Raw genomic sequence first — 25,034 nt, forward strand, 5'->3', positions numbered from 1 at the left:
GGGCGGGTGTAGGGTGTTAAGGGATGTGCGGCAGGGCCAGCAGGGAGGTTCAGACAGTTGCTTGGTCGTGGCTGTCAAGGTACACCGTCCGCAGGACTTCCAAAGGCCCCGACAGGGACCGGAAGCACGGGGTACACAGAAAAAGGCCAGGCAGAAGGCCTGCACAACACCACGACAGCACCGCGCCAGGCGCACCCGAGTAGATGCCGCCCAGCGCCTGCTCAGGGGCCTGGATCTCCACCAGGTACACGGGCTCGCACAGCCGCGGCTTGGCCGTCAGCTCGGCGGCGTACAGCGCGCGGCGGCAGGTGGGGATGATCTGGCCGCCGCCGCGGTGGATGGCGTCCGCGTGCATCACCACGTCATGGACCTTTGTTGCGGGTGGGTGTGTGGGTGGGAGGGGAGGGGGTGCGTTGTTGGTGGCTGGAGCAAGAGTGAACACATGGACCAGCAGCTGTCGACTGCGTGGTGCCTCCTTCGCAAAGGGTGTGCATGGCGCAGCGCTGGCCCCCCGCCAGGAGGAACGGCCAGGATTGCATGCTGTTCCATCCCCCACGCGCCCTCATGAAAAGGCCACCGTTGTGCGACCCGTGTTCCATGCCCCCACCTCGAACACGATGCCGCGCATGTTCTCCTCCGCGATCACGCCCTCCTTGCTGGCCCACTGGAACGCGGCCACGCACGAGTCCTTGATCTCGTTGAGGTACTGGGTGGGGAAGCGCGTGTGTGTGTGTGTGTGTGTGTGTGTGTGTGTGTGTGTGTGTGTGTGTGTGTGTGTGTGTGTGCACGCGTGTGTGCGCCCGCGTAACTGCGTGAAAGGGCTGCACGTGTGTGTCTAGGTTAGGCAAGCTCTGCGTGCAGGGCACGATGTGGCTGAGGTTGCAAGTCAGGTTGCAAGTTGTGCACCGTGAGGGTGCGCGCGCGGGCGATCCGACAGGGTTGCGCGCAGCGGCAGCCCCTGCCCCCCGTCCCCGCCCTGTTGACTGCCCCCCTTGCGTCCGTGCAGGCGGGTGTCGACTGCTGCCCGTGTTCGCCCCTGCGGCCATCCCGGGGTCCCCAAGATGAACCCACCTGCACTCCCTTGGTGACATCGACCAGGATGTTGGGGCCCATGGTGTCGGGGCCGAAGCACCAGATCTTCTTGGTCAGGTCCTTGTCCCAGCCAAACTCCTCCGACATGGTCTTGGAGCGCACCTGGGGCAAAGGAATTGGGGGTGTTGCAAGGCAGCCGGGCTCAGAAGCGGCGGAGGTTGGGGCTGTATGAGGCGTGTGGCCGGCCTGGTTGATGTTGCTGGTGGTGCCCTCAGGTTACCAGGTTGCCTGAGAGCAGAGGCGATTGGCTGGCTTCCACCCAGGTTCTCAAGTAGCGGCGTTTCGCTGCAGGAGGCCCTGCCCGCGGCCGCACCTTGGGGTCGTCCTTCGGGCCAATCTTGCCCTCATCGATGGCCTCAGCCAGGCCGTCCTCCATGGGGCGCGCCTGGGGTGGGGTGGGGCCGTGAGGTGGAGGTGGATGTGAGATGAGGGGTGGTGAATGACGTGGCAGGAATATGCAGGTTTCAATGATTATGACATGGCAAGCATGACGTGCAGCCGTGACGAAGGGAAAGCCAAGTCAGTGGAAGCCCGAAACCACCCCTGGCTCGGCTGCACCTGCGCATCTGACATCCAGAGCCCTGGCACAAGCACACTCACGCACTCACTCTCACTCACACAAACACGCAACGAGAGGGCCTCCCCACCTGCAGGTACAGCCTGTTGTGCTTGTTGGGGGACTTGGACATGACGGTGTGGTCAGACCTGTCGCTGACAGTCTCCCTGAACGACACCACGGGCTCGGACACGCGGATCTCGGCGCCGCCCATGAAGTCGTCCTGCAGGTCCTTCAGGCAGATCTCCAGGTGCAGCTCGCCGGCACCTGTTGGGGGGAGAGGATGGGCGGGCGGGGAAAGGGTTGTGAGAGCTGGGGGGAAAGTTCTGGTCAAGCCGATGGTCGCCCTGAAAACACCCATCCTGCCGTTGCCCCAGCAAACTGACGCATTCGTTCTCCGCATGCACGCACACAGCCTTCTCGTCCCATCACGACACAAACCACACACAACGGCGTCGCTCTCCAAAATGGGCAGCGGCAATCAGAATCTGCAACACTGTTGGGAGGCAGACAGGGCTCAAGATGTTTGCGTGACCTTCCATGCACACTCCGCAACCGCCCCCCTCTCACCCGCGATGATGTGCTCGCCGGTCTCCTCGATGATGCACTGCACCATGGGGTCGGAGCGCGCCAGGCGCTTCAGGCCCTCCACCAGCTTGGGCAGGTCAGACGCCACCTGGCGGTTTTCGGGAGTGTGTGGGGGGGGGGTCGAAAGGTGGGAAGGAGCGGATGCAATCACATGCAAGAGCAGGCGTAGATGGGAATGAGGCTTCTGGTCAATGAGGGTGGGAGCCATCTGGGTGTGCAGCTGCGCCAGCGGGCAAGAAAGCAGACTACACGCAGTGCTGGCAAGGCGAGGCGGGCTTTGGACGGGGGGGATGGGCGGCATGAGATGCCTAAACACCCTCAACACAAACACACACACACGCACAAGCACACGCCCCAAATCCCCACCTTGGGCTCCACGGCCACCCTCACGACGGGCGACACGCTGAACTTCATGGCCTTCATGGGGTGAGCGTCCTCGCAGGACTCGTTGGTGATGGTGGCAGTCTTGGTGATGAACTGGTCCAGACCCACCAGGGCCACGGTGTTGCCGCACGGCACTGGAGGAGATTGGGGGGGCCGACATGAGTGGTGTGTGAATGTGTGTGTGTGTGTGAGAGTCAGGGTGGGGGAGAGGAAGCACCATTTGTGAAGTGTGGGCGTGTGTGTTTGGCATGTGTGCGCATGTGAAGGGAATGGATTTCGATAATCAGTAGACGCTGTAACGCCTGCAGCTCCCCCCTGGTCGGCCTGCTGGGTGGCATCACATCAGGCCGTGTCACCCGTCAGGCCGCCACAAAGCCGACCAGGCGTCCATCCAACCCCACAACCAATCGCCCAAACGTGACGCAGGTGCGCACGTATCGCACACCCCTACCCCTGAGAAAAATTGCATTGCATCAACATAATGCATTGTGCCCCCAGCCACCACAGTGTGCGGCTGCCGGAGGAGGCCCTGTCGCGTTCCCTCACCCGACTCCACGGCCTCCTGCTTGCGGCCCATGCACAGCACAGTGCGCTGCACGCTCTTCACGGTCAGGTCCTTCTTCTCGCCGGGAACGTAGTTGGGGCCCATGATGCGCACCTTGGGGGGTGGGGGAAGGTCGCATCGGAAGGGGGGTGGGCTTCAGAAGAGGCTTGAAGGGGGCGCTTTTGCAACACCCAAAACTCTTAAAGGCGAGGCACCCGCCGCGCGCGAACGAGTGGGCCAGACCAAGCCGGCAGGCCGAGCAGGCGTCGTAGCAGGTGGCAGGCAAGCGCAGGCATCGCCGCCCGCACTCTCTCCTCCTCTCACACGTACAGTCCCTCTCACACACAAGAGCATATACGCACCTTCTTGCCGGTGGACACGGTGCCCGAGAACACACGGCCGAACGCCAGGAAGCGGCCCTTGTCGGCGGTGGGGATCATCTTGGACACGTACATCATGAGGGGCCCGTCAGGGTCGCAGGCGCGGATGCTGTCCGCGTACTGGTCGTCCAGGGGGCCCTCTGGGGTTGTGGTTTGAGGGTTGGGGACGTGGGGGACGGGTTGAGCACAGGCCCTGGCGGCGGGTGTGTTGGCTGGATCCGAGCATGTCTTGGAGGGCTGGAGGCCCCGCCGGCGTGTACTGCGGGCTGCGTGCACTGGGCAGCATCGCCAAGACTGCAGCTTGCGCACAAATGCAAGTGCGAGACTTGTCTGCACTGAATTTGTTCATATGCACCAGTGCCTGCACACGCACACCACCCTCCACCCCCACCCCTGCAGCCACTTGTGCCCCCAAAGCTGCCGCCCACCGTAGAGCACGTCGGCGCGGTACTTCTGGGCAATGGCGGGGGAGGGCAGGTGGTACACGATCATCTCCAGCAGCGCCTCAGACGCGGGCAGCCACGACTGCATGGTGCGCTTCATCAGGGGCTTGCCTGGCGGAGGTGGTGGAAAGAGCCCATACAAGAAGGGGGTGTCACCCTCGTAATCGGGACCAGTGAGGGGGGCGACAACCGGGGGCTTCACACTCAGAGAATGCGGGGAAGACTGTCCCGAGGCGCGGCGAGCGCGACCCCGAAGAACTCGGCGTTCGCCCGCCGATTGAGGGGGGGGGCTCTGCACGCTCCGGGCAACTTGTGACGCCGTGACCCTGGCCCTCCGGCGCGCCCATGCACACACCCTCACGTACCTGCACACAAAGCACACACTCACGCACCCCGTCCACCCCAGTCGTCCTCGGTGCCCCCGCCACGCTGGTCAAATGAGAGACCCATGAGTCACGCACCCACGAGCTCCTTGTCCTCGCTCTTGAGCTTGTCGAGGCAGTTGACCTTCTCCAGCAGCTTGAACAGCTTGTCCTTGTTGTCGTTCATCGCCAGGTCAATAACCTGGAGCACACGGGGGCAGCAGGGCGGGCGGCAGGGGGTTCAGGGGTGTTTGTGTGCAGTTGCAGAGTCGCTGAGAAGCCAGTGCTGCACAGCGCAACGCGCCACTGCCTGGCACCTCTGTGGGAGTTCTGCCGCCACCCCTGCCACGCGCTGCTGCCGTCCGGAACTGAACCGCTCCACCGCAACCGAACGCCAGGTGCCACCGGCCGCCCAGCAAGCGGCTCCCCGCCTGCTGCGGCTGCCGACGTCAAGCGGGCATTCCCACCCCTCGCCTTTGCCCCCGTCGCGCCGCGCACCTGCTTGATGGGGTTGTAGCAGAACTGCACGAACCCGCGCACGCAGGTGGGGGAGTCGGTCTGCTTCTTGGTCCACTTCTTGGTGGCGGGGTCGAAGAAGTTGTCGCCCCACAGCTTCTCCATCATCTTGGCCTCGCTGGTGCCGAACTTGGCGGCGTACATCTGTGGTTTGGGCGGAGAGGGGACAGACAGTGAGCAGGGGCGCCGCAACAATACAACACTTGCCGGGACGACCACGGCGGCGGCGTCCGTGGCAAGTGGGTGGAGATATGCACAGAGGCGCACTGGCCAGAAGTCGACACAGCCGGCAGCGATCTGCAGCCTGCAAACGGCACATGCGTCACACAGCTTGGGGCGGGCAGGCCGGGCATCTGCTGGCGTCCATGGCACGCCGCCGCCGCTGCGTGTGCGCGCGCAGCCCTGGGGCCGCACCTGGGCGAAGGTGGTCAGGGTGAAGGCCCAGCCGTGGAGGCCAGCGCTGAACGACACGGTGCCCTTGTCGGGGTACACCTGGTAATTGTGTGTGAGCGTGTGTGTGTGTGTCAATGTGTGTGTGTGTGTGTGTGTGTGTGTGTGTGTACGTGTGTGTTTGTGTCCGCATCTGTGTGTGTGTGTGGGTGTACGTGTGTGTTTGTGTACGCATCTGTGTGTATGTGTGTGTGTGTGTGTGTGTGTGTGTGTGTGTGTGTTGGGAGACAAGGGGTGACAGGGGCAGGATGAGGCGGCTGCTTGGCAGGCTGCTTGAATGAAAGCGGAGCAGCATGTAGCACGGCGTTCCACAAAAGGCCCCAGCGGCTCAAGGCAGGCAGCCGGGCCTGCGACACCACCGATGCCCTGTCGCTCGCCGGCCAAGGTATCGGTGGCATGTGAGACCCGCACACACTCCGTGGCGTGGCCTATTTGGCGCGCTCTTGTGGCGGGCCCGACCGGCACGCGGGCAGCCCGTAGCCCGCGGCCAATTGAAAGCCCATCTTACAGGCCTGGAGTCTGGCTGTGGTCCAATAAACCACCCGCGACTCGGCCCAGCCCCCACAACACCAGCAGCTGCTGCGACCCCACCCCCGCCACCCTCTTCACTCCTGCTGCGCGAGAGGCACCCCACCCCGCTGCTCCCCACTCGCATTCTCTTGCTCGTCCCAACCCCCTTCGCCACAGCCGCATGCCACCCCACGCCGCTCCCCCGTTCACTCGCCGCGAGCCAGCCCGACACCGCACCCTACGCCCCCCTCCCCCCCACAACACGCACCTGCAGGTCGCCCATCGCGTCGTCCTGGTAGGTGGCCAAGATCACGTTGGCGTTCTCAATCACGCGCAGGTAGGTGGTGTACGCCTCCTCGCCCTCCAGCTGCAGCTCCAGGAAGCAGCGGTCCATCTTGTTCACCGTCAGCACGGGGCGGATGCGCTCGCCGAGCGCCTGGCGCAGCACCGTCTCGGTCTGCACGCACACGCCCTCGACGCAGTCCACCACGACGAGCGCGCCGTCGGTGATGCGCAGCGCGGCGGTAACCTCGGACGAGAAGTCCACGTGGCCAGGGCTGTCGATGAGGTTCACGAGGTACGAGTTGCCGTCCCTCTTGCCCGAGAAGTTCTTCAGGGCCTCCTCAGTCATCTCGTAGTAGAGGGAGATGCCCGTGGACTTGATGGTGATGCCGCGCTCCTGCTCGTCGGCGCGGGTGTCCGTCAGGCGGGCGTCGCCGGCCTGGGGGGAACGCGCGGAGGGTGGGGGTGTGAGGGTGGGGCAGGCAGGGTCGGGATGATGCTGCGCCGCTGGATGTCGCCGCATCAGCAGGGCCGCGTGCAGTGATGTGTATACACGATCCAAGAATTGTGAGATGGCGCCTTGCAGCGCCCTGTGCAAGCAACACAGAACACGAAGCGCTCTGCGCGTCAGTCGTCAGTAACCCATTGCGGCCGCGCTGCCGCACTGCGCACCTGCTCCAGCGCCATGATACCCGCAGCAGCCACCAGGGAGTCCGTAAGCGTCGACTTGCCTGCATACAGCGAGCAGACCGGCGATCAGCGGCCAGGCACAGAGCCACTTCGCACTCGCTGGTTGCTCCCTTCCCACACCTGGCCCCCACACAGGGCGCCTGCCCGCTGCCCGCCCCCGCACCGTGGTCGACGTGAGCGATAACACTCATGTTACGGATGTTGAACTTGTTGTTCATCAGGGCGCGGATGTCCTCGATCTGCGGGGAGAGCAACAGCAGGCGATCAGCGGGCCGTGCTGCAAAGAAACTCCCGCCTCCCCGCGCCTGCTGCAGCTCCAGCCGTGCCAGATAATTACCGTGAACTTCACCTGCAAGGCGCGGAGTGGGAGGGCGCGGGGATCGAGCGGAGTTAGATCTGGTGCCGAGGCGGCGTGTGGCAAACCGCGCGCTGGACGGGCTTGGCTGACGGAGGAGCCCTCGCATACATGCGGGCGCCACGTCCGTGAAGCTCATTGCGCGACGGGCTCACCATCCTGGCGACGCTGGCCTCGGGCCCACAAACTCCCAAAGGGAAAGGTTCGGGTATGCGGCACGCTGACGAACGTGCTCGGCAGAGAAAGAGGGAGATGGAAAGCGCCGCGCGGCGATTGGCCCGGCGCAGTGGCAGGCGCGCAGGTGCGTAGGTGGCGCCGCGCAAGCGGGCAGCTGCTCGCGCTGCGCCGCGACTGTCTGGGCGGATGCCACCACTGGCAGCACCAGCAAGCGACAAAAGAAGCCCTGCGGTCCTCTCGTCGTTGAGGGCTTGGGCTGGTCCCTGCGGCCAGGTGCATGCGCTCACGGGCACGATTTCAAGCGATCGGCGCAACGGCTCATGTCACCTAATCATCTTCTGGCGGCCAATTTACCTGAAGCAATTTGGGCAGACATGATAGCACGATTATTTGGGGAGCAGTGGTGCTTTGAGTGGGTGGCTGTATTCGCAGTGAGCTGCTTCAACAGCTCCTTTGCCCACCGGGTTCCAGGTGCAACAGTGTTCACTGCCTGTACCGGTACTTCCTGCCAACAGTGTGTCGGGCATGCGTCAGCCATTGGCCGCAAGCGGTTGCCTGTCATCTTCTAATGTGCTTGCACCCCCACTGCATAGGCTGCCAAAGGGCGCCTGGATTAGGATTAGGATCAGGATTGTTACAACATCCCCGCCTCGGTCGCCCGCTCCTGGAGCCATCCAGGCTCATATGAGCCATGGGATATGACTTGGTAGCATCAGCATTGTGACAGGGATTCAAGTGACCCTGGCGCGCCGCCCTCCGCTGCGAATCATCAACCAAGCATTTGCAGCCACGCGCCCCTCCACGTGCGATTCGCCCGTGCCGGGCTCAGGGAGCGGGCGATGGAGGGGTTACCCACAACTCCCACTTCACAATCCCCTTTCTGGACTAGTCCAACGAGGGCATTGTCAAGCAAGAGTTGTGGGTGACCTCTACCTCGCCCGCTCCGTGAGTCTGGCACGGGCGCGTCAAGTGAAGACCAATTGAGCTTTTCATCGCTGCGCGTATGCATGCACCCAAGCACACGCCAGCAGCTGCGAGCCGCTCTCCACGCAGAGCGCGGCACACTGCGCCACACCCCCTCAAAGTGCCAGATATGTTTGCTCTGCAGACCTCGCAAGGGCGCCTTGGGGGCGTCATTGTCGTGCACAATGGGCGTCGATTAGTCGTTTTCAGCGGGCGCAGGGCGCTGGCTGTGGCCAGGCAGCTCAATGCAATTCAGGTGGAAGCCCGCAGGCCGGCGCCAGGTGCCGCCATGGTGTCGCTTGCTTCACCACCCCAGGCGCTCGTGGTATCGCGGGCCAAGAGGTTCTGTCCACCACTGCCCTCCCACAGCCGTTTGCTGGGCTGCAGCGCGATCCACGCGCGACGGGGCCTGGACAACTTGCCCATCGGCCCGGCGGTCGCACGCGGCGCGCGCGGCCTGCGCGGCGGCGGCGTGCGTAGCCACTAGGCCTGCCGCTGGCGCACCCGAAGCCCCTGAGGCGGCAGCCGCGTCACCGGCGGCCTCCTCTACGGCCTTGACAGCTGCTGCCACGAGGCCGGGCTCTAGGCCGTCCGGGCCCACCCCATGCGTGACTCGCCCGTCAGTGTAGGGGATGTTGATGGGCTGGGCCCCGGGGCCGAAGCGTGCCAGCCGCGCGTGCACGAGGCCCTGCGACACTGCCGCCGCGGCGGGACGCACGTCGGCGCGGCCCGGCAGCAGGCGTAGCAGCAGGTGCACGAGCACGGGCAGGTCGGCGTTGGAGACTGCGGGTGTGTTGGGAATGAGGGGGGATGCCAAGGTTTTTGTTTGGAGACTGAGGGTGCGTTGGGGAGAAAGGGGGTTGCAAAGGGTTTGGAGACTGCGGGTGTGTTTTCGAGGAGTGTGCGTCCGAACGACCAGGGGCCGTCAAGGCGGTGTCTCGGGGGCCCTGAGAGGTGCCTGGTGGCGGACAGGCAGCTTGTGTGTTGCCGTGAAGCCCGGCTCGCATCCGGCGGGTCTGAACGATGGCGCGTGCATCAGCTGACGCGGTTGTCACCGTGTGAGAACGCATGACGCCAAACGCGGTCCGGCGCTGCCCGGCAGGCCGCATCGCTCCTCCAAACCTCCGCCCCGGCCCTCCAGACACACCCCAAAACCTCAAAAAACACACACACAATGCGTCAAAGATGCTTCACTCGTTTCAAAGCCCCGCCGAACTCTCTATTGGGGCCGCTGTCAACAACCCAGCACCCCACCTGGCTCCTGCAGCCAGTCAGGCACCAGCAGCATGTTGGCCTCCTCCCCCTTCACGCTCTTGTGCCAATCATTGTCCACCAGCACACACCGCGCCAGGTCTAGGCCGTGGCGCGCCAGCGGCTTTACAGTCGACCACTCCTTGCCGCCGGGGCGCTGGCGCCAGTGGAGGTCTGGGGCGCAGTGGTCGCGGTGCATGATCACCTCAAACAGGGGGGCGTCCGGGACTGGGGGCGGGGAGGGGGAAGGTGCGTGCATGATTTGGCAGCGGGTGCATAACAGAGGAAAGTTGCATCGAAGACGCGCAAGCAGCGGCGCTCCTGGTGGTGTGAGCCTATGCACCCACCTACATCCACATACAATCCCGCATCGGAAGAGTTTCAAGCACACCAGGACCGCGATACAGAGTCACGCCCAGCGCTGCACACTAGCATCGGAGGCGCCCGTGGGCCTCAGCTGCCCCAAAGCCAGCAGCCGCGCCCCTGCAACACCTGGTCCCCGCCCAACCCCACCCAGCCGCGCAGCACAGCACATTGCTCACCCTCCACGCCCTGCCGCCTCATGGCCAGCAGATTCGAGCGCACCAGCGCCAGAGCGCGGTCGATGGTGTGCCGCATGGCGCTGGAGTAGATCCCCAGGCGGAAGTGCTCTCGCAGCGCCAGCAGGCACTCAATGTGGGGCCGCACCACGTGGTCGCGGCGGATGCTGCGACCCTCCATGCGCGGGGCCGTGTGGTCTGTGAGCACGCCTTTGGAGGGGTCGGGTTACCGAGGGATGGGACGAGGTGATCAAGGGGTGCCGCTGGGCGTGCGTGAGCGCGCTGACGGGTCAGCTGGCCGGCGCAGCTGCCAGCTGCTGGTGCGTGCTGGTGCCGACCAGCAGTTGCCGTGCGATTGCATGACGGGTGCCCCTGCCCATGAAACGCTGAAGCGCCCACGCACCGTTCAGGTCGAACAGCAGCAGGATGCGGTCATCACGCTTGCCGCCGTGGTGGCGGCGGTGGTTGTGCTGGTGCTCCTGCTGCTGGTGGCGGCGGTCGTGCTGCTGCGCGGGCTGCGCCGGCTCGCGATGATGAGGGGCGGGCGCGTGGTCCACCGCCCGCTCCCCAACAACTCCACCAGCGTATTTGTAGGAGACATAATCCTCCAAATCGTAATCCTCATCCATCTGCTGCGTGCATTCATTCAGGCAGATGCAGGTGTGACACCATGGCTGGCCAGCTGCACGGGCGTGCTGGGACGGTCTCCAGGGGCTCAGACCCGTGCGCACACATACAATCCCCTGGCAAAAGGTGTGCCCCTCCTGCGGCTTTACAGAGGCCCACTGTGATGTTATCGGCCAGGTGGACCCAAGACAATCCTCAGACTCGGCTCCACAGGGCACACCCAAAGCCGCCTTGCCTTTGCCTGCGTGTCGGCCCCCAGCAGGCGCCCTTGACGTGCTCACTCACCATGCGCGAAGTTGAAAGCAAGTTGATTATGGTGTCTCATTCAGAAATTGATTGGCTTTGCCACTCAAAGAACGAGATGCACGGACAAGGCACGGGTCAACCACGGTCGTTTGGCCGTGACATCCACGGCTGGGCAGACCACTTGCATCACGGGGCGTGGTCACGGGTGACAGTGTCACCCGAATAATTCGCGTGGGTCACGGATCAAAACACGAGTGTCACGGCTGGCTCACTACCGCACTGGTAAGTCGAACGAACGTGACACGCCCGTGATTGTCTATTTAAAGTTTTCTTCAGTGTATAGACAGAGTTTTGTCGTAGCATGCATGCATTGACGAGGGTCCGATTACTGTGGGGCGCCCAGAGTGGTCACCACCGCAGACCGACACCCCACACGGCAGATGCAAGCAGCAGCGTGCTCAAAGCGATAGGGGTCAGTGTATACTGACCCCTACAACCCCATGCACCCTTTGAATTCTTGATAAGACACACCGGCAGCGCCAGCCCTGCCCACATCCAGCTGCTCGGTGTCAATGGACCTCTGCACCCTTTGCAGGCAATTCTCCCACGATTGGCGCGTTGACCTGCTGCGCAGGCCGCGTCCCAGGATATGGCGCTCAATGGTGCTGCATCGACAGGAGCCTCCCACATGTGCAGCAGTGCTTGCTGGCGCCAGCAGGCTCTGATTTTGCTTGGCTCTTGGTCGTGTCACACGATTGTGTGCATCGCAGCCCTGGGGAGGGTTCCGTTGTTGATGCGCTCTGGGATCGTCATGCAAAGCTGTGGGCTATCATCCCCTGGCGCGTGCACAGCTATCTCTGGGAGCTGTTCCCTCAGCTCAGGACTCCTGGTTATGTTGAAATTGCATGTTGCCTTGCTAGCAATTGTTGCGGTTGCGGGCCCTGCTTGTTTTTATAACTTCCAATGGCGATTACCCCACGCGCATCCCCACGGTCTGAGCAAGCCAGCTGCGTCCGCGGCAGCAGATGACGGGTCCATCAAGCCTCAATGCATACAGCACCATGCATGGCGTGGAGCCAGGAATAACTTGTGTCCAAAGAACTAATTATTTTTATTGTTTGACAGCATTCATGGTGGTGCAATTCCCACAGAGACGCAGAACATATCCAGGAAGGGAACTGGACTGCAGGCAGGCGGCGAGCGAGCAGGTGCACCAAGCAGCCCAGCCGTTTGTGGTGCGCCACACACAAAGCACGCACAGTGCAGAGCCCAAACTCTGCCTGAAGTCCAGGCGCGAATTGAAATTCGGTCCCTCAGCAATCCATCAGATGCACCAACAAAGGCTTGCGCTGTCATCGTCACCTGCATTCAATCATCCTTCCTCCCTTCACCCCCTCCCTGCTCCACCACGCAGCCATCCGGTATGATTGACGACTCTTCACCCCCGCATCTGCCAGCGCTCGTAGGCGCGCGCAGAACATTCGCGCCTCACGCCGCCTCACACACAGCTTGTCCCCGCCTTGAGCGCGGCCAGCTCAGCCTCCACCGCCCTGCAGCGCTCCTCCAGCTCCACCGCCCTGGCGCGCGCCTCGTCCCTCTCGCACTGCAGCTCACGCACCACCTCGGGGTCGCACGGCGGCGACACGCGGCCGTGCATGCTGCGCTCCGCGTGCTCCTGCAGCAGGCGCGCAGCGGCGCTGCGGGGCGTGACGGGGGATTGTGGTGCATGCAAGAGTATTGCACTTGAGCTTTGGAGGGTGGGTGGGGTGTAGAGGGGTCCAATGTGAGGAAGGCGGCCGATTGCTTGGCTGTGGGAGATGGGAGGAACGCCTATAGGATATCGTCGGCTGGGGCATCGCAGTCCTGTGAGTGGTGCAGTGCGGCAATAAGGTGTGGGCCTGCACGCCCCAGCGGCTGCTGCACGGACGGAACCGGCACGACCCACCTACTGCCACCCCTAGGGCCGCCACACACGCTGCTGGCTGACCTGCGGCTGGTGGCGTGTCCCTCGTCCACATCCTCCCGCGCACACATGCTGCCACAGCAGCAACCGAACACACGCGTGCGCCCCTACACAAACACCACACACACGTGCGCGCTCGCGCAGTGCACGTGCGCACCTGTTTCCGTGCTCGATCGCGAGTGACAGGGCGCTCTTGCCGAAGCGGTCGACGCCGGCCGCGTGGGCGCCCTTCTCCAGCAGCAGCTGCACGACCTCTGGAGGGGTGGAAGGGGTTGAACGAGATGAAGGGGTTGGGCGCGTCCAAAGGCATGTGTGGGTCGGGACAGTTAGGAGTGAATAGGCGATGACCGGCCACGCGGTGGCGCCAGTGAGAACGCACCGATGGCGGGCGCCCGCAGAGCATCCACCCGACTCATTCGCACACTGATTCTGCAGCAAGTGCACCGGCTGCAGCACTCAGCAAACACAGGGCCAGCTTTCGATTAGTGTTTCGAGTCTGCCAAACAACTTGTGATTAGCAAACTCGTGGTTGGGGAACCGAGACACCCAATGTGCCCTTTTGAAATGTATAAAGGCCCCAGCAGCAGCAGCAGCAGCAGCAGCAGCAGCAGCAGCAGCAGCAGCAGCAGCAGCAGCAGCTGCTGCAGTGCCTCACCGGGGTAGCCCCTGATAGCGGCGTATGTCAGGGGGGTGCGCTTCTCGTGGTCCTTTGGGTTGGCCTTGGCGCCCGCGTCCAGCAGCAGCTTGGCCGCAGCAGCGTGGCCTGAGGGGCGCAAGGGGTAGGGCAGAAGGGAAGCCGGGGCTGGGGCGGCGTGAGTCGATTGGTCGAGGGAGACGGCGGGTCGCGGCCGAGGCAAGGCAGCAGCGGCCGCTGTGTGCAGCGACCTGCCAACACTGGCGGGCCTGGTGCAGCCAGCTTTTTTTGCCACCAACTCCGAGCAGGCCTCTTTCTTTACCGGTCCATGTGTCCGCGCAGCTGCACGCGGTGAGGCGTGCATAACTTGTGCCGTGCGCGCGTGGACATCGATACCCTCCAAGGGGATTGGAGGCGGAGGCCCCGCCTTGCCACACCGACACTGCAAGCCCAGAACCCCCCCGCCCGCCCGCCCCCTTCCCAGTGTACCCCTCATCACTTCCTCAGGGATGCGCTGCAAAACAGACCCGCGCCCACCGTTGTTGGCGGCCCAGTGCAGGGCGGTCCAGTAGTCGTCGTCTCGCGCCTCCAGGTCTGCCTCTGACGCCACCAGCACGCGCACGCACTCAATGTGGCCCTGCACGCGTGCGCAGCGGTGCAGGGCGGGCGATGATAGCAGGATAAGGATTAGGATTGTTACAAAATCCCGCGGTCGCCCGCTCCTGGAGCCATCCAGGCTCAAGGGATATGACTTGGTAGCATCAGCATTGTGTGACAGGAATTCAAGCGCATTGCAGGGACAAAGAACCGAACGTTGGCGCCACGCTTGTCAATGACGCTGAACACACATCGTAGGCTGCTTCTGTTTAAAGGCTGCAGGCCGCCTGCGGCCAGCTGCGTGTGTAACGCGGGGTGATGGGAAGGCCCCGGGCGGCGCGGGCGCCCACACCTATGGGGCTCCCCCCGTTTTTAATTACACTCTCGCCTGCAGCGCACTCACACCCGCCCGCCCCACGTCCCAGTCACGCGCCCCCACCCACCTGCTGCGCCGCCTTGACCAGCGCAGTCTTGCCGGCCGTCCAGCCGATCGAGTAGCGCTGGCTCTGGTTGGGCTCCTCCTTCACGTTGATGTCCGCGCCCTGGCGCAGCAGCCGGCTGATTGCGGCCGCGTCGCCATCCTCCGCCGCCTTCAGGAAGGGCCTGGCGAGCTGGTCCGCCTCCCACTCGTTGCTGGCGGCTGCGGACGAGGGCGCGCGTGCGCGTGTGCCACGGGGGATCGACGGTGGGGCGAGTTGGCTTGGGCATTGGGCCTGTTAGGTGGGGAGCTACAGGTGCTGGAAGGCGGCCACCTCGGGACAGAGGGGGAGAAGTCTGGATGCAGCCGGCCGCAACGGTGCGCGCCTGGCTATGCAATGAGCACGCATTTGGCGTGAATGGCGCTGCGTGCCCCTATTGGGAGAAGCTCGACACGATGAAGCGCCGCAGTGCTTGCGCGAGGTGCCTCAGCGGCCACCGGCGGCCGCCAGGCCACACGTCCTGGCTCACCCCGCGTCGCTCCGGGGATATCCATACCGACCATGCCGATGGGCACGCCGAGCAATGAGCACCGACGCGGCCACGTGATCGGTCGACACGCAGCAGCCTTTCGGAACAACAGTCGAAGTATGGATATATTACGGCCACGCAACTCTGCAAGATAGTTCTAAATTAACATGCGGTACTGCAAGTTGGGCTCTGTGACCGTTGCCGTCGTATTTGTTCACCCAAGCTGCGTGTCTCCCAGGGGGTGAAACGAGCCCGGGTAACTGCACAGCGTTGGTAAGCATGACTCGGTGCCAGAAATCTAATCCTGTGCCGTTGGCTGCTGTTGCGCCTGAGCATATGCAGTCCGCGAGCCCAACCGCCAGCTTGGCGGCTCAGAACAGCACGAGCAGCTGCGCTGGCTTCGATGCATCCATGGACGAAATCGGCCACAGCATCGTCCCAAAGTCTGCGCGTGTCAGCCACCTTCAACCTCTGCTGCTTAACGCCTGTGAGGGTCAGATCTTCAGGTCAATTACATGATGCGCGCCGTTGGGCACACACCTGCACTGCGGTGCTGAGCGTGGCCCGTGCAAAAAGCAGCAGCGGGCTTGCGCTCGCGCGCAGGAGGCACGGGTGGCTGCACACTCAAAAACATAACGGGGGTGCCGAGCCGTGCCAGCAGGAGGCGCATGTAGCTGCCCAGGCGGGGCTCATGCCAGGAGAAACACGCCCGACTGCGCGGCGGTCGGAGCCCGGGGGGGGGGGGCTTGCACTTAAAGACGGGCGGCAGCGCCCAAGAGCGGACACATGCATGCTAGCGGGGCAGCGAGGAAAGAAGAGCTCAGCAAATGCTAGACATGTGGCTTAGCCACGCAGCAACCTGCGCAGGGCACCTGCACAGGTGCGAAATAGCAGCACCCGCCAGGGCTACTCAGCAATGGAACCGGAAACTTCAACAGATCCGATGCGAAAAACCGTGCCTGCACTCCTGGGTCGGCACGGCCACATGCACAGCGTAGCCTGCCTGTTGTATAGGCCCGAGTACGGCCAGCTTCTGCCAAGCAAGCAGCAGGCACAGCGCTTGCCAAGGGCCACGCAAAGCGACCCACGGGTTGCAAAACGCAAGGTAGTGTGAGAGACGCAAGGCTCGCCGCATCCATGCGCGGGAGCGCGGGCCCGACAAACAGGCGGCGAACGTCCGCCTCGCAGGGAAGATGAGCGGGCACACCAGCGGTTGAACAGCCGCCCCGGCGAAGCCAGAACTATGACAGGGCGGCACGCATGCGCTTTGCGCGATCCAAGGCGTTAGCAAGGTCTCATTACATGGGCCAAGGGGCGGCAGACGAGGGTACAGTCATCACCCGACCTCCATCGCCTCCACGGCCATCCCAGGCTTGACAAACACCAGGACGTCCGACAGCGCCTCGGACGGCTGCTGCTGTAACGGCCGCATCATATGCTGCTGCACGCTTTGCTGCTGCTGGTGCTGCTGCTGCTGCTGCGGTTGTTGGTGCGGATGCTGCTGTGGCGGCGGCCGCTGCTGCTGCTGATAGACTGCCGGTGGGTGCTGCTGCTGCTGCTGCTGCTGCTGCTGCTGCTGCTGCTGCTGGTGTTGCTGCTGCTGGTGTTGCTGCTGCTGCTGCTCCCCGCCCAGCTTCCGTCCGGGCCCCACCTTATGCGGGTAGCTGCTGCCGCCGTCCAACTCCCCGTCCGCATCGGCGCCAAAGCCGCCGCCGCTGACCCCCAGGCTGCTCGCCGTCTGATAGCTGCTGGCGGCGCCGTTGGCGCCGCCGTGGTTGCTGTTCGTCATCCCGAGCAGCGGCCCGGACGCCTGCGCGCGCCCGGGTGGCCCGCCGCGCGCGCCGGGGCCGTCCAGCGGCGCGTAGGTGCGGGCCACAAAGGCCTCGTGCTTGATCTTGACGGCGCGCCAGCGGCGGGCGGCAGGGACAGCTTTGTGCATTTGTAGGGTGTTCTGTCGCGCAGCAGAGTGACGAGAGCAGGAGGTTGGGGTCGCAGGTGGTTTCGTGCTGGTGAGTGTCTCAATGGGTTGACGTCACAATAGGAACCCCATGCCCAGCCTGGATGCGCAGCCTGGATGCCAGCTGTCAGGCCAGCAGTGGTCTGCAGGCCCATGCCGTTCACCCTGTGAGACTCCACCCGGGGCGTCTCCACCCTCCAGAACCTGCCCTCGCTCCGGGGCCCCCGACAGCGCCCCGCACCTGCATGTGTATGAGGTCGGGGTCCTGCACGTCCAGCCTGTCCAGGTCAGCGTCTGTTGTCTCGACGAACCCGAGGTGCTTCCATGTGCTCTGCACGTGCTCCTCCACAGTGCTGCACAGCAGCAGCTGCGGCACCCCGACCGCGCGCGCCACGTCCTCGATCGCCTCCACCACGCAGCGCCCGAAGCCGCGGCCGCGCTTGTTTTCGTGGGTCGCCACAAAGGGGACCTCCAGGTACCCCGGGCCGCTGCGGATGGTGGCCGCGCTGAGCGGGCGCCCCTTGGCCTGCAGGCCAGGCCACGGGTCCAGCGGCGCGCCGAGCCGCGTGTCGGCGCGCGCCTCGGGGCGGCTGCCGTTGGGGGCGGGCCACATGTTGCGCTCCCGGGGGTACAGCAGCAGCAGGCGGAACCCAGAGAAATCCTTGGGGTCGAGGAGGGGAGTGGGAGAGGAGGGCAGGGAAATGTGCGCGGCAGGTCTTGGAGGCGGGACTCGCTGTGCGCGTGCGGGCGCTGGAGAGGGGGGCCATGGATGCGGCATCATGCCCCGAGTGCGAATGGCAAAGCGACGCTTCGAACAGCCTGGGGCCAAGGCGGTTGCATACATGCCTTCACCACTTGCCCCACGGGCTCATCGGCCGCCTTCCCCGGCGAAACACACCAGTCACATGGGCTGAGCCGCTCAGCCGGCCGCCGACCCTGCTCCCCCCCACCACCACCCCTCCTCACGTATTCTGTCTCGTCTTTGGCCTCCAACGCTGTCACAGTCCAGTCCAGGTACTGCAGACAAGGCGCAAGGTGGGCAGGGGCACGTCATTTCAACGAAGGTCGCAGGCCCGGGATCACCGAGCCGCAAGCTGCCACGAGGCCGGCTAGCAGCCAAGCGTGCGAGCGCGCCCGCCAACGGCCGGTGGCAGGACGGTGTGGAGGGCACCAACCCCTCAACAGGAGACAGCCCCTGTGTGCTGACACATTCTCGTGGTCACATGTGGCGGTTTGAAGCTGCTACAACGCCGTTTTCTCCTCTCCGATCACCTCTATCCTCCCCCCTGTACCCTGCAGCACGACCACACGCACGAACACAGGCAGCAGCCCATCCAGCCAAGTGACGCCGAAGCAACAGTCACCCCGCACACTCACACCGACAACCCCAGACACCCACCTCGTGAATGGTGGCGTTGCGGGGCGTGTTCTCCCCTATCATGCGCGCCAGCCGCCGCGGTCCTATCTGACCAGTCTCAAAGGCCTTGAAAAGGAAGCCAACCTGATGGCATTGTGTGTGTGTGTGTGTGTGTGCGCGCGCGCACAAATGTGTGTTCATACTGCACACGCGTAATTCGCTTGGTCATGTCTGTGAGCGCATGCAGCGAGGCGCATGTGTGAAGCATGACCGCAAAGGGCTTGTGCCCACGGCTCGTGACCGCCCTCTTTTGTGCACAGCATGCGAAGCCGCGTGCCCCTCTCCCCGTCGTTGCCCGCACCTCCTGGCGCGCATCGGCTGCGCCCTTGACGGGGTCATACGCGTAGCTTTTGATGGTGTACAGCACGTTGGGGCGGCCGGGAAGTTCAAACAGCTTCTCGCATGGCAGTTGGTACAGCTGCAAGGGTCGTTTTGGGGGGCGTTGGGGCAGGGCGGTGGGCCGTCCCGGGGTGGGGGGGTTGTCGTCGCTGGTTCAGTGGCGTGAGGGGTTAGATGCAGTGGGGGGCTGCCCGGTGAACAAGCAGGTCCGAGAAACGCATCAAAAGGGGTGATCCAATTCCACAGTTTGGAAGACCGCACGGAGGAGGGATTGGGCTAACAGAGGAGGAGGTCAAAGTTGAAGGATGGCGGGAAGGGGTGGCTGGGGCCTCGCGAGGAACTAAATCCTCAAGAAAGCGCACCAGCTGCCGCGACTTGTGGAGATGCTGCAGGCGGTCCCCTTTTGCAGTCGACATCGTCGCTGCCGGCGACGTTTCGCCCTCCGCGAAGGCAGGCCGTGGTGCAGGGGCCGGCCAGTCACGGCGGCGGGCGACGATGCAGAGCGAGGGTCCCTCACAGCGGGGGCTGCCAGGCCCTGGCGGCCGGAGCAACACGCTGATACAGGCTACACTAGCTTATCAGTGTTGAATGCGGAGAGCGCGGTAGCCGTGCTCCCCAGTGCAAGCAGCTCGAGCGGAGGAAGGGCCGACGCTGAGCTGTCAACGATCAAAGCTGGAGGCTATTATCTTTTGAGACCTTGGAGACGAGGGAACCGCGTCCCGCAGTGTGCTCGGACGGCCCAGCGGGGCGAAAGACGGATCACGGATGAGGGGATCGAACAAGAGAACAAGGCGCATCAAAGACGCGTAAATTTCATATGGTCTGCCTTGGTCACCGCTGCCCAGCCGTGTTGGGGCGCGTCCGCTCCTGTTGGCTCCCAAACAGCACCGCCACGGCAAGGGCCGACATACCCATGATCCTCAAGCATTACATGTGCAGGCGCACGACACAGCCTTGTTTCTGGAAGCCTGTCGCACCATCCACTTGACATACTGGTGGTCGGTTGGAGGCGGGGCAGCGGGCGGGAACCGCCGCTCAACCGACACCCCTCAACCTACAGCCCGCACACAGGTCCTTCACTGAGCCATATTCGCACCCCCAAGTCTGCGTTTTTGGTTGTAAGGATTCAGCATAGCGGGCCACATAGGCTGCCGCAGGACTGTGTGACCGTGAGACGAGGCGGTAGAGGCGCTGAAGGAAGGGCGCCTCCGCGCCAGGTGCGCCGACCCCACACGGTTGCGACAAAGAGGGAACGCTCATATTACTGGGTGGTTGGTGACAAGCGCATTGTGTGCAGGTGAGAAGGAGAGGCGGCAAACAGGTGAAAAAGCAAGCCAACAGCCTGATGTGTGGGGCCCGACAGCAAACAGCAGGGGGATGAAGGTAAGGGAGGCGGATTGATGCCACACAGAGACACACACGCACAGACAACACAACACGACAGGAACAGAAAAAGGGCATGCACGGCAGTATCCGTGCATAGCAACGGTCAAACAGTGGCTGCTCTCCAAACTCCGGTATGTTTTGGGCCTGCCGCTAAGGGGCGCAAGGAGGGGCCTTTGCCTTGCACCCCAGCAATATGCAGGCGCCAGCGATCATAGGGCCTGCAACCTCGGCCGCTTGAGGGCGTGAGAGGAACTGCGGCGATGCTGCCACGCAGCGCGGGCCCGCCGCGGCGCTTGCGATCGAGGGAGCGGATTCGCACCAGGCGGACGCGGTGCCGAGCGTCGCCAGCCAGCGCAAGCGGGGCGTGCGCCGTCCGTACATGTGGACGCACGACCCTCCAGGGTGGCGGTGATTCAACGCCAGGGTTGTTTGACAGCCCGCCGCAGGTGCACAAGCGCAAGCCCCAACGCAAGACGCGGCACGCTTTGATCTGCGCGCCATTGCAGGGCATGGCGCGCTGGGTGCGTGGCACCAGAATGTTTGGAAAGCACTCTTGACCACTGGACATTCAGAAGCGACAAACAAGGTTGGCAGTACAATGCGCACGCGTAATTTCGTCTACTAAAGTATGATGGGATGCTTGGTTGGGACAACCTGCTGTCTGGTGGGCCTCAAACACATGAAGAGGGTACGGGAAGTTGAAGCGGGTCGTGCGCACGCTGGCCCAAACCGGGGCAGCGCAACACCGACGCTGCAGCCATCAAGGCAGGGACACCGCCACCGCGCAGCTCAGCTGGCGCTCCCCTAAAGCAAAGCCCTCGACCTGTTTGAGCACATGCCGAGGGCTGCCGAGCTGGACCTGCCTTGACACAACTCCTTGGCGATGCAGCGCACGCCAGCGGTCGCCACAACCGACGCGGCCGCCGCCGGCAACAGAAAAAATAGCCCGAGGCGAGCCCCGCCTGTGTCGCGCGCCTACGCGCCTGCATCTTCACGCGCCGATGCCGAAGAAGCGCACCTTGTGCAGCGCCGGCAGCTTGGCTATCAACAGCACGAGCACCACCACAAAGTTCAGCCCCAGCGGCTGCTTCCGGAAGTCCGTCCCGTGGGTCGCCAGCACGAACAGCGCGAGCGGCACGGCCGTGAGGAACTTCCTCGTGCTGGTGCCGTACATCTCATTGTCCACCTGCTCCCACAGCGTCAGGCTGCCGTACCGCCCCTGGTCCTCCGGCGCAAAGGACCCCTTGGTCCAGTGCAGCAGCCAGTAGCTGGCGGCGCCGTGCATCAGGTGCACGTAGGTCCAGGCCAGGCCCGAGTCCGAGGTCAAGGCGGTTAGGCAGAGCCAGCTGAGGCAGATCACAGACAGATACCAGACCCACACGCCCGGGGAGTCGAGCCAGTTTGTGGTCTGCAAGGAGAGGGTCGGTAAAGAAACGTGGGGTGACAATCTGAGGGGTCAGGGGGGGGGCGGGGACACGAGGCTTGGGGCAGGGGAGCCCCTTGGGGGCGCACGTGTCAGGCAGGGCCAGACAGGTGTTCCCAGGTACACGTGCATGAGTCCTGCTGGGGCGACTGCACAGTGGCGCCTCACCCACCATACACACGCGCTGCAAATGGGAAAACATGAGCCTGCAGGCGCACCCCCACCTTGTTCACATCAACCTCGCTGGGGACGCGCCGGTGGCGCCCGGTCATGGCTGCTGCTCGCCGCGCGCAGGGGCTGCGGCGCGCCGCACTCAAGGCTCGGGCGAGGCCGCCGACGTGGCGAGGCTGGCGATGCGGAGCAGGTCAGGCGCGTGTCTGCATTGCACGATGCGGTGGGAAGGACAGTGGTGGCTCAGCCAAGACTGAGACGTGCTGTCCCGCACCTACCTTTGACCGCCCTGCTGCCTGCCAATGCAGCTGCTGCAGTGCAGCAACAAGGGCATGACCAGCCGAGGTCCAAAGTTCCCATCAAAGACAACTGCTATTGCTCTGCTGGAGGGGTTCCATCCTGCTCAGCTCCTGCTGAGCCGACGCAATCCAGCGCGCACGTGATGCTGCTTGCCATGCGTGCTGGCTGATGTGTGCATGGGCCCTGGAGGCCACACGCGCCAGCATCGATCCTAGAATATATATGCGGACCACGCCCATTCGGCCCGCACCTTGAGCTGGGCCGCGTGAAACGCTCTGGGACGGTGCCACGGGCGCTGTGGGGTCCGAAACACCCGTCACTCGCTAAGCGTGTTAATCGCTTGAGTTGATCGATCGCCACTGGGCAAGGGCTGCTCGCCAGGCCCGCCGGGCCAGCTGGGCTCCTCCGTCCGATCTGATGCAGAGAATTTGAAGCAGCTCGGCGTAAAGGAGGATCGGGAAACGGCAAAGCTTTTTGTGCATTTGCAACGGTGATGGGTCCCAACAACAGTTGGCTATCTATCCAAGCAGCTTCGTGCCCGGACCCCGACCACTTGGCAAGTGAGCGCTTCAGCTGTGTAGCAATATACAGTGACGTTAACGTATTTTTGCGCGCTCTCCTACTCGATCCAACGCCATTTTACTCTTCAACTAGACAAGCACTGGCCCATCGGCGACCGCTGTAGAGACATTCAGAAACCGTGCACCCCAGGCGTTTGAGTGAAATTAGTTGCTCTGGAGCTTAGTGAGTTGGCCAACAACTTGCTCCTGGTCGGCGCCGCATAGCCAGCACATCAGGGGCAGCGGCCCGCGGGCGGCGCGACCGAGGCACGCCGACCCTGGAGCTGCAGCAGCAGCACCAGCAGCAGCAGGCAGCACCGGACCGGTGTTTCCGTGGCCACCATGGCACGGGCGTCACAAGAGCAGCTGCAGCAGGCGCGCCGGGGGTGGAATGCAAGGGGCGCTGCATGGGGCAGCGGCGCTTCGGTGCCCACCAGGCTTGCCCAGAACCTCGTTGGGCCGTTAGGCTAGACTCCTGAGGGGTATCCTGACAGGGACCTGGCTGCCCGTCTGCCAAAGTGCATTCGGGGGTCCGGTTCCCTGTTTGCCGTACCATGGGGCACGCCCACCTCTGGCCGGCCACGCTGCGGGACCTGCTGCCCTTTGTCCTCAGCTGTGCTCACCCACCTGCGGCCCTGCTGCTGCTCCGCTCCTTTTTTGCTGTTGCAGTGGTTCATGGCAATTGACAAGGACTCCAACGGTAGGCTTGCCAACCCCGGGAGGGGGGGGGGCTCGAGCCGCAAAACCCAGCATCTGAATGCGGAAGGGGTGCAGGGGCGCACCGCCACCATTGTGCCCGATGGGGAGCCCACGTCAGCCACGTGCTGTGGTACGCGACGCCCCCCAGGGACGCCAGGCGTCTGTGCTGAGATGCTTGTGCTGCGGTGCCCCCATCCTTGCGGAAATGCAGGCCGCCTGACTGCTATGGAGCTGCAGGCGGCGCTGCAGCTGGGCGGCCTCAACTTCAGTCTGGCTACCGTGGCTCACATCATCCGGTGGGGCACGCACACGACTGGATCCCACGTTTGAATGGGGGCAGCCTGTCGCGGCAGAGGGCGCGCAGCTGAGGGTTGTGTAGGATTTGGTGCCTTAAGTTGTTTTTGGAGACAGGGGGTAGGTGGCGGGGTGGCCCGGAAAGCTGTCGCGGGCCGCGGAGGCTGCGCTCCTGGGTGGTGCGCCTGCGAGGCGTGGCGGGCCACACGCAGAGCAAGAGCAGGATCAGCCGCTTTCTAACCCTCTCCGAGCTGGCTGGGCGACGGGGCGTTGCGACACCGCAGCACACTTGACGCGCCGACCCGCCCGAACCTTAAAATCATTGGCGGCAGGGCGCGTGGCCGAATGCCCCCCCAACGGTGGCCGCCCCCGTTCCAACCGTCCCTGCCTTGCAGGATACACGACCGCAGCAACAGCGGCTCCATCACATTCGATGAATTTTCAAAGGTGGGCGGCGCTTGCGGCTGCCCCGGGGCGCTGCTGCTTGACCTTGAAGTTGTGTGTGGTCGATCAGCCTAAGCCTTGCCGCGCCTGCCATGCAACTGTATGCAGGACGCCCCTTGTCATCCCTTGCTCGTGCTGCACGATGCGGCGTCCACACCCAATTTGTGCGCACCTGTCTGCACCCTGGGCGTCCCTCTGCCCCCCCAGCTGCACGAGTTCCTGACCAACGTGCAGCACTCATTTGAGTACTTTGACCAGGACCGCAGCAACAGCCTCAGCTATGACGAAATATTCAACGCCCTCACACATGCGGGTGGGTGGCTGTAGGTCTGCACTGTTTGGGGCGCGAGTGCGACAGCATTAATGGGATCTCATGCGCATACAAACTGGTGGTGCGGGCGAAGTCAGGTGGTTCAGTATGGGTGCACGAGCGACCCACAATTCAAGCGACATCCCTCGTCCTGTATCAGGGCCTGCACCGCTTCCGCGCCGCCTGCCCTTTGACGAGCATCCTGCCTGTTTCCTCTTCGCACCTGCCCTACCTGCCCCTCCCAGTCCCTTCCCATCCTCCCCACCCCTCCTTTGCCCCCTCGCTCCGCCCGTCACTCCCCTCAATACACCCCATTCCAACCCCCATCCAACCCTAACAAATCCTCCCTCCCCTCAATGCACCCCACCACCAAACCCCAACCGCACACTTACAACCACCGCCAGGCTACCAGCTGGACCGTCCCGCGCTGCAGGCAGTCTTTCAGCGCTTTGACCCCAGCCGCAGCGGCGCCCTGGGCCTGACCGAGTTCCTCGCCCTCACGCTCTTTCTGCGGAGCGCCACAGCCACCTTCAACGTGCGCAACACAACGATCTTGCGCGTTCGCATTCGCACCCGGGCTCGCTGGCAGTGCTCCTGCTTTGGCTGAGGGGCCGCAATCGGCAGCTGCAGCAGGCGG

At 63.9% G+C, this 25,034-nt stretch overlaps 6 protein-coding genes across 6 annotated transcripts; 1 reads left to right on the forward strand and 5 right to left on the reverse strand.

Annotated features, from left to right (window-relative positions):
- Positions 1 to 49: 49 nt before the first annotated feature.
- Positions 50 to 7,310, reverse strand: MNEG_3958 (elongation factor EF-2; the record flags this gene model as incomplete). The annotated part of the gene is made up of 17 exons (XM_014047560.1): positions 50 to 370; positions 608 to 706; positions 1,072 to 1,194; positions 1,406 to 1,477; positions 1,740 to 1,915; positions 2,219 to 2,324; positions 2,603 to 2,754; positions 3,167 to 3,278; positions 3,527 to 3,684; positions 3,973 to 4,098; positions 4,449 to 4,551; positions 4,848 to 5,009; positions 5,280 to 5,357; positions 6,094 to 6,546; positions 6,780 to 6,838; positions 6,961 to 7,036; positions 7,308 to 7,310. 17 exons carry the CDS (start codon positions 7,308 to 7,310, stop codon positions 50 to 52), a joined length of 2,379 nt encoding a protein of 792 aa, XP_013903014.1.
- Positions 7,311 to 8,596: 1,286 nt separating this feature from the next.
- Positions 8,597 to 10,711, reverse strand: MNEG_3959 (hypothetical protein; the record flags this gene model as incomplete). Its single annotated transcript, XM_014047561.1, has 4 exons — positions 8,597 to 9,075; positions 9,547 to 9,771; positions 10,086 to 10,292; positions 10,486 to 10,711. The coding sequence occupies 4 exons, from the start codon at positions 10,709 to 10,711 to the stop codon at positions 8,597 to 8,599; spliced, it is 1,137 nt and encodes a 378-aa protein (XP_013903015.1).
- Positions 10,712 to 12,453: 1,742 nt separating this feature from the next.
- On the reverse strand, positions 12,454 to 15,131 carry MNEG_3960 (hypothetical protein; the record flags this gene model as incomplete). Its single annotated transcript, XM_014047562.1, has 6 exons — positions 12,454 to 12,652; positions 13,076 to 13,172; positions 13,574 to 13,681; positions 14,090 to 14,189; positions 14,593 to 14,789; positions 15,098 to 15,131. The coding sequence occupies 6 exons, from the start codon at positions 15,129 to 15,131 to the stop codon at positions 12,454 to 12,456; spliced, it is 735 nt and encodes a 244-aa protein (XP_013903016.1).
- Positions 15,132 to 16,433: 1,302 nt separating this feature from the next.
- On the reverse strand, positions 16,434 to 19,226 carry MNEG_3961 (hypothetical protein; the record flags this gene model as incomplete). The annotated part of the gene is made up of 6 exons (XM_014047563.1): positions 16,434 to 17,048; positions 17,296 to 17,715; positions 18,021 to 18,071; positions 18,454 to 18,555; positions 18,773 to 18,889; positions 19,173 to 19,226. 6 exons carry the CDS (start codon positions 19,224 to 19,226, stop codon positions 16,434 to 16,436), a joined length of 1,359 nt encoding a protein of 452 aa, XP_013903017.1.
- Positions 19,227 to 21,187: 1,961 nt separating this feature from the next.
- On the reverse strand, positions 21,188 to 21,891 carry MNEG_3962 (Uncharacterized protein; the record flags this gene model as incomplete). Its single annotated transcript, XM_014047564.1, has 2 exons — positions 21,188 to 21,604; positions 21,844 to 21,891. 2 exons carry the CDS (start codon positions 21,889 to 21,891, stop codon positions 21,188 to 21,190), a joined length of 465 nt encoding a protein of 154 aa, XP_013903018.1.
- A 1,434-nt stretch (positions 21,892 to 23,325) lies between these two features.
- On the forward strand, positions 23,326 to 25,004 carry MNEG_3963 (hypothetical protein; the record flags this gene model as incomplete). Its single annotated transcript, XM_014047565.1, has 6 exons — positions 23,326 to 23,350; positions 23,561 to 23,645; positions 24,039 to 24,090; positions 24,295 to 24,400; positions 24,802 to 24,932; positions 24,987 to 25,004. The coding sequence occupies 6 exons, from the start codon at positions 23,326 to 23,328 to the stop codon at positions 25,002 to 25,004; spliced, it is 417 nt and encodes a 138-aa protein (XP_013903019.1).
- Positions 25,005 to 25,034: the final 30 nt, after the last annotated feature.

This window comes from Monoraphidium neglectum, assembly GCF_000611645.1.
Source record: "Monoraphidium neglectum strain SAG 48.87 unplaced genomic scaffold scaffold00526, whole genome shotgun sequence".
Lineage (NCBI taxonomy): Eukaryota > Viridiplantae > Chlorophyta > Chlorophyceae > Sphaeropleales > Selenastraceae > Monoraphidium > Monoraphidium neglectum.